The sequence below is a fragment of the Oncorhynchus gorbuscha genome, linkage group LG05 (genome assembly GCF_021184085.1).
Source record: "Oncorhynchus gorbuscha isolate QuinsamMale2020 ecotype Even-year linkage group LG05, OgorEven_v1.0, whole genome shotgun sequence".
Classification (NCBI taxonomy): Eukaryota; Metazoa; Chordata; class Actinopteri; order Salmoniformes; family Salmonidae; genus Oncorhynchus; species Oncorhynchus gorbuscha.
Window position 1 is genome coordinate 63,252,308 of NC_060177.1, and position 7,954 is coordinate 63,260,261.

Below are 7,954 nucleotides of genomic sequence, written 5' to 3' on the forward strand. Positions count from 1 at the left end.
GAACGGTCATACAGAACACATGCTGTATAGTCGACTGAGATAATCAGAAGACAGGCTGATGTTAGTGCTGATAGATAGTTTACATCCATGCATGCTCCTCAACATGACCTAACTGGGTGGAGGAGTGTGATGTTCTGGGGGTTGGACTTAGGCCCGGCCCACTTCCTCCCCTGACAGATGTCAAATGGTCAGCAGGACCCTTTTCAAGTGCAGAGCTGCCTCCCCAGGTCTGTCCCAACCTTCCTTTTTCATCACCAGCAGTAGGACAGGACAGAGCTCAGAGCACAAACACTTATCTTATGTAACAACCCCCAAGACACTCACGTCCAACATTCCACTCTGCATAAACTGTTCAAGATAGCACCACCCAGGAAATGTCAGCATTTTAATAGCTCTAATAATGGACAAGCAAAGAGCTCTAAATCGACCTTAACTCTAAAGTGTTTAAAGGCCTCAGCTCTCTCTGACAATGCCAAATACGTGACATATGTCTTCATTATTCCCCAGGTGGTCAGTGGTGTCAAAATGAATAGATTGCTGTTTATGGACACCATGAAAACGTAGCAGTTTGTGCGAGCTGAGCTGGATGTCCAAAACAAGAAGACACATCAGCAGACCAAAACGACACACCAGGGACTGGCATGACAGTGTGAAATAAAGAGGGGGGGGGGGGCTGACTGGGGGATGATGGGGGTTTGCAGATGAAACAGCCTTGGAGAAGAAAGCAGCAGTCAAGCTTCATAAAGTCAATGGGCTATAGGACCAAATGGAGAGGAACTAGCTGAGACTGGGAGGGATGAAGGATATAGGCAACAACCACCTTGAGAGGACAGACAACCACTCAGGCCTGGTCAATACCATGTAAATCTCAGTATATAGAGGAATTCCTTTGGACATAAAGGAAATTGCAAATAAATAAATGATTACTACATGAATTAGTAGTAATTATTCACTAAATCACTCTCAACAATTATTTGCTGCTCTATAAAAAGTCACATATATAGGCAAACGGTTGTCTTGGGGTTTAGAATATGATCTTGTTTTTATTACGGAGATGCAGGGTAAAATATTCTGGATGATTTCATGTGTACCAACTGTAGTATAATCACATGTTTACTACATCTTTATTCAAATCCACTGTCAACAATTAGTGACTTCTTTCCTCAACAACAATTTGATAAACTGTGATAGGAGAGGCACATTATTAAAGGCCCATTTCTAACCAAACAGGAAAGCCTGTCTTAAGTGTAACAGAGAAAACAAGGCACAGTGTGGAAATAAGACAAATTAATCATTATTCATTTTAAGTTCATGATGAGTAAATGCCATTCTCATGATATCATAGTAATAACCAGTGGTTATAAGGGCCAATATTGGAACATAAACCATGAATCCGGCTCAACAGAACTAGACAAACAGTTTCGGTTTCCAAGCTGGCAAATTAATGGCCTGTTTCCTTCACAAGTGCAACATTAAACAAGTGAAATATTATATATCTAATGATATTGTAAAAGCAAAGGTTATTATTTGGTCTAAAATGTCAAACTAAATATGAGATTATAGATTTTGTTAACCGCGATCATTTGAGTATTCCTCCTCATAAAATTATTGCATAGTCAATGAATATCCCTCTGTGCCTCATTTGAACTGGTTGTAATGTTAAGTTGAAGAGCTGTGAAACATTTGTATGATTTTGTGGAGGAAGTGTTCCAAAGAAAGGCCATTTCTTTCTTCTCCTCTTTGTATAAAGTAAAGGGAGAACAGCAGTGATAGACCAAAGTGGTAAAGTCAACTTAATCTGTCAATCTGGCAGACACACACGCAGAAACGTCTTCAGGTCAAAGTGAGGGCAAGCTGCAAAGACGGGAGAAGGCCTACAGAAGTACAGATGTTGGAGCAACAACACAAGAGAAAGAGGCAAAAGGTTTTGGTTAACACTTTGGTTCAGAGGCACTCAGCGTGGTCAACATGCAGGGAGAGACTACCCTCCCATCACCACTGTATCAAACAAGCTAGGGAAATACCACAAGGATTCATTCAGCCTTGCATGCAAAATAAAAGATTGAGCAAATAACAGATTCCCCTCAGATTCAGTTCAATGCCACCTCTGAACACCGCTCTAGTCTCCTCCTCCACAGTCAGTACCACGTCAGTCAGTCAGTCCTCAGAGTTGTCCAAATCCACCTCCTCCCAGGATGCCTTGGTGCGCTGCTCCCAGTTCTTGGCTTGATCAATCACAGCACGGGAGAGGAGCACCACGCAGGCTGCCAGGCCGGAGATACGGTCCTCAAATGCTGTCCCACTCTCCCAGAGGTCTGCCTCTGTGTTATACACATGCACGTATTTCATACGGTTGCTCTTGTCATGAGAGCGCCCACCTAGTATGTAGATGAGGCTGCCGAGTACTGCCACACCAGGCTCCCCATGACCAGCTGGTAGAGGAGTCATCACAGACCAAGAGTTATCTGCTGGGCTGTAGCATGCCACCTGGATAAGAGACCAGTAACTTAGTACATTACTTTACATCTCACACCTCAAGCCTTTGTTGCATTACAAATTGTTGCTCAGTCACTTTGAATACCATTGGTAAGTGGAGGTACGGTACCTGGAGAACATCTCGGCGGTACCCGCGCTCATCATTGCTGCCACCAATGACATAGACCCGTCCATTGACAGCAGCCATACCATGCCATGCCCGCTCCACCGGCCCCTCTGCACACTCTGCCCACTGGTTGTGCTGGGGGTCATAACAGTATGTCTCTCTCAGGTACGCCATTCCCCGCCGCCCACAAGTGACGTACATCTTGCCATCCAAGACTGCTCCGGCGTGTGCATACACCTAGAGGGAAGACTAGACTAGTATTCAGGCATAGGATCGGCACAACATTAAAAAAAGAAGAACAAAGGGCCACGGAATATCAAGAATAGCTCATTCAGGGAGGAAATCCATATTTATTTGATTAATCTCACAAATTGTGAATTGGTCCTATTTGTTGTTTATCTCAAGGGAAGGTTCCTCATAAATCCCCTTCTCCCTCCATACTTTGATACACTGACAAATAGATATCAGTGAATATCTAGCACCCTCTTATGGACAATGTGAGTGCATACTTAGAGGTTTTGCCCTTCATGACGTGATCGTACCTCTCTCTTGAGGGCTGCCACATATTCCCAGGTGTTGGTGTGTGGGTCGTAGCGTTCTACACACTCCAGTTCATTGCTGTAGTCGCGCCCCCCAATAGCGTAGATGTGTCCGTCCAGCACACACACACAGTGGTCTGCATGCTGCTGCTGCAGGGGCTTGATGGAGCACCAGATGTTGTGGCGAGGGTCATATCTAAGAGGAGGAGACTGAATGCTTGAGATCAAATATCACGTCTTTTCATTAATTCATGTCAAATGTCAAAAAGAGGACATGCTAATTAATGTCAAAAAGGGGAATGCTAATTAATTGGCAATTAGTAATATTTTGAACATGCATTTTTGTGATATTTGTCATGCAAAATTATTGCAAAGTTTCAACTGCAGTGATTTAAATCCAAAGAAAAACAAGACTTCTGACTGTTCCAAGGACAAATTAAGTCAGCAGTAAACAGCAAATTAGAGTTCAAATTCAATTACATGGGAACTCAACACAGAACAACTTATCAGTCAGATGGCATTTTGAGCTGACACCTGTCTGTTGTTATGCATGTAGCCTACTCTTTTATAATAGGAATGCATATTTTTATTTAACTAGACAGGTCAGTTAAGAACAAATTCTTATTTACAATGATGGCCTTGGGTTAACTGCCTTGTTCAGGGGAAGAATGACAGACTTTTACCTTGTCAGCTTGGGGATTCAATCTAGCAACCTTCAGTTACTGGCCCAACACTCTAACCACTAGGCTACCTGCCGCCCCAATACTGCCCTACCAAGCAAAAAGGCAGTAACTGCTAATTTGGTTGAAATTGAGTTAGTCATTTTTGCTACTTTACATACATGCTTAATCATGTGGACAAGTATCCTGCCTCTATTGTATTGTGTTTTGGAGAAAATGGGGGTCATTTTAGCAGTAAAGTTACTGTGAAACTAAGGTAAATTAAAGCATTTTTCTCCACGCTATGAGCAGTTACTGCCTTTTTGCTAAGTAGGGTAGAATACAGTTTTACTTCTATACAGTGGCTTCTTTCATTGTTAGACACTGCATTCTGCTCTGTATGGTAGATAGTTAAGAGAATCACACAGTAGATCATGACAGCAGACCTAATGATCAGATCGATACTCTGTTAGAGTGGATCTGCCTATGCTATTGTGTCTCACCTCCAGCAGCGAGTCTCTGCACGAAAGCCACTGGTGTTCTTGTCTCCCCCAATCAGATAGACAAAGTTGTTCAGCACAGCGATACCTTGGTTGGACATGCGGGGGGCTTGAGCAGCCGTGAGTGTCCTCCACTCACCCCAGCTAGGGTGATAGACCTGGAACAATTCTTCGCTCTCAGTCAGTGAGCCAGAGGAGAACATACCTCCGAAGCCAAGGATGCAGTTGAAGTTGGAACGGGGCTGGGTGAGGGGGCCCTGCATGATGGGCTGCCAAAGCTCCTGCTCGTGGTAACGCAGTGCAGCTGCCACAAAGTCCTTCAGTGGACACTGATTCAGCCGCCCAAACAGTCTCTGCAACACCTGTTTGTCCATGAGGCAGAAACGCACTGCCTCGAGCATCCTCAGATTGTCCTGGGGGAGGGGGAGAATGAGTAATGGTGCAGAACAGTCTGTTCCACACATCCCTACACAAAGGCCCATCTGAGTTAATTCATCTCTGATATCATGGTGCTATTCACCAGCCATGTATCTATACAAGCCTGGTGGTCAAACGTGAAACAGCTTTCAAAGTTATTGGATTTTCATGTAGTACAAAATGGCCAGCAGAGGGCATGCATTCTTTCACTGCTTCTGATATACGGCAGTACCATGGGCAAACAGCCTCAAATGTCTCAAAGCGAGTGGCTGACTAACCGGCTGGCCTTACCTGGAGGGACACCTGGTCTGTCTCCACCTGCTCTGGGCTGTAGTGGTAGTGCAAAGCTGCCTCGTACACCTCGTTCTCTGAGCTGACCTCCAGCTCATCACTGCTCAGCACACTGAGGACCTTCTCTGGGGGAAGCTGGCGGTACACCTCTGTGCGAGAGAACGTCTGAATGTTCCTCAGGATGTAGGAGTGCACCTTGGCCCCCAGCTGCTGCAGTCCATACACATCAGCCAGCTTGTCAACTTCCAAGATGTTGCTGTCATCCAGCCAGGAAAAGAGGAAGTCACAGCAAAAGCCAATAACCTCCTCAATCTACAAAATATTAAATCCAAATGTCACCGGGGGATACAGCCCAAGACATATGACTTTGATCAAAAGGACACACAAAAAAAGAACATACCTGTACAAGAGTGGCAGCAACCAGGACTTCCTGCACGTTGTCCAGGTCTAGCTCAAGCTCGGATGTGTAGATGAAGTCCAGAAGTTTGGTCATGGCAGTGTAGGTCACCCCATGCACTGGAATCTCTGTCAGCTGTGTCTCTCTGAGACCTCCAGCAAACATCCCTCTGGAGAAAACACAGGAGGGTTAGGGGAGAAATAGCCTCTCCCCAAAGCGAGAACTGCCTAAAGTCTTGCAGATGGAAAGTAGTGTCAGGCAGACAGGCCTACCTGAAGTAGTCACATGCGGCAGCCAGGAGGATACGATGGGCTTGGATGGGCTTGCCCTCCACCATGAGTACTACGTCAAACAGGATGCCACCCTGCCTCAAGCCAAACAGCCCATCCAACAGGCTGCGGGAATGGGCACAACTTCGATATGTCTGGCGGCCACATTGGCCAGATGAACTGGTGGGGCTCCCCATTTGGTTCAGCTCCCCATCATCGGCCATTGCTGATTATTCCTTGTCTCACATTAGGCACACTAGTACTAGCTAATACTCACTCTTCCCATGATGTTTCACATGCTGATGTGGTTGGGTGAGATGAAACATGAAAGGGAAAAATAAACACGATCATGTAGCTACAGTTGATATAACTAGCTAGCTAACACCCCATGCACACATCATCATGCTAGATACTTCTTCCATTTATAATCATATCTGAAGATCTAGCAAGACGAAAGTAAATCACGAACTACACTGGTAATAGTAGTGTGACAGACCACCAGGTTAATAGCTAGTTATCTAGCTAGTGAATAACAGAATTGACTTCTTATATGACTAGCTATATTGAATTCCTATGATATTCCTATCCGATACCCATCACTAGCATAAACAGACATCACGTGACAAATGGTACAGCTACCCAAAGATGGTCTAGTTATATACTGTATACTACCTAGCTAGTTCATGAGTCATTATTACACAAGCACGCTGTGTAGCAGAACTCTCAAAAAACAGACGTTTCGACCGTAGCAGCAAGCTAAGTTAGCTAGCTAACATTAACACAGCTCTGCGATATCATTCTTCTGCAATTGCAAGTCGGTTGAAAAATAGTTAAGTTGTTTTCACTTTCGATTAGTTGAAACTAAAGCAATATTACCATTTGAACAATGTGGTTAAATAATTAGGGGAAAAATAAAATAAAAAATACCTAGCTAGCCAGCCGTGTTTACTGTTTCTTTCAGTTATTCATGCGCCCATTTCGTGTGAGGTCATTTCCGTCTAAAATATTATTTCTTCGCGCACTAATGTCAGTGGATGATAAAGCATGACTATCTGAAATGTTTGTTTTACAAAAATAATGCATAGCGTACCTATTGTGCTGGATTTCACAGTGATTCGTGCTAATGTTGTGAAAGAAACTGAGGGGAGACTGTCACCTGTGCACTATACAGAGTATTATGTAATGTGAGTAGGCTTGTCTGAAATGTAAATTAAGCGACACAATATGTGATTGTCTCACTGAGATATAAAAGAACGGATAGCCTACAGGAAATATACTTCTTGTATGTGGCAGATGCGGAATAAATGTGATGTATGCCGATTAGTTGATTTACCAGAAGAGGACGCTCTTTCCTCAAACAAATGTCCTCTCTATCAACCCTGTGTTTATGTCAATGGGTGTTTTCGAGCATTAAGCTTAGACAAAAATTGTCAGTGAAGTCAGTCAAGGGAGCTGCATCTGTGACTGCCGAAAGTGGGACACTAGTGATTTTCCAACAGCAAACCTCAAATCAGCACGGCAGTGTCAACCTTGTTGATAAAAGTGCTTCTTTATAAATGTCGACAAACTTTTCTATCACCCCACACCACACACTCACAAACTTAAAACTATGTGTGTACAATTTATTGGTTAGAGATTATTTGTATACCTTGTAGCTTCAGAATCCGGGCAAAGTTTGTTCCTGTTTCAGTCACGTTTTTGGCCAAGTTCACATGCTTCAAACAAAAACCAACTGCTCATTTTGAATGGATCTTTTTTTCTACCCATTTACTGGAGAATTTCCACAGAAATGTTCACAGAATGACATGCTTTTTATGATCACATGATGGAAGTCTGTTGGAGTGAACTCGTGTTTTTGTTACAAATGTAATTTAAAGAAAGAGAAAAACTGACATTTAGCTAGACCATTTCCAAAGAAAGAACCTGTTGCTTACAGCAAATATGGTGGTACAGTTATTGTGGACTGTAATCAACCTGGCAACTTTGTATGGCAAATTATATTCACATCCATGATTACTGTGTTATGAATACCAATGTTCCCAGCTGCCTCCATTGGATTCAAGACAGAAGTTGCCATTTCTATTTCACATCCAGAGTCCAGACTATATCCCTTGAGATCTCATCAAGTTCCCAGAGCTAAATCTATATATATGTCACATCCTCAATGTCTCATGAAAGATATGCTCTGTAATCTCCATTTTACTGATCAATGTAACTGGAGAGAGATTTATTTATGTTTTATTCAAATGGTCAGTCAGTGGTCATGGTCAGTCAATGCAA

At 43.4% G+C, this 7,954-nt stretch overlaps 1 protein-coding gene across 5 annotated transcripts; it reads right to left on the reverse strand.

The window, feature by feature from the left end:
* Nucleotides 1-1,017: 1,017 nt before the first annotated feature.
* On the reverse strand, nt 1,018-7,438 carry klhl22 (kelch-like family member 22). 5 transcript variants are annotated; one of them, XM_046350615.1, is made up of 8 exons: nt 7,323-7,438; nt 5,678-5,973; nt 5,409-5,574; nt 5,009-5,320; nt 4,304-4,713; nt 3,145-3,337; nt 2,606-2,839; nt 1,018-2,487 (listed from the first exon to the last, which is right to left on the reverse strand). In XM_046350615.1, the coding sequence occupies exons 2-8, from the start codon at nt 5,896-5,898 to the stop codon at nt 2,158-2,160; spliced, it is 1,866 nt and encodes a 621-aa protein (XP_046206571.1). In that variant the 5' UTR covers nt 5,899-5,973; nt 7,323-7,438; the 3' UTR covers nt 1,018-2,157. The 5 variants fall into 5 exon arrangements, with proteins under 5 accessions (XP_046206571.1, XP_046206568.1, XP_046206567.1 ...); XM_046350612.1 differs by lacking the exon at nt 7,323-7,438 and adding an exon at nt 6,765-6,900; XM_046350611.1 differs by lacking the exon at nt 7,323-7,438 and adding an exon at nt 6,602-6,671.
* Nucleotides 7,439-7,954: the final 516 nt, after the last annotated feature.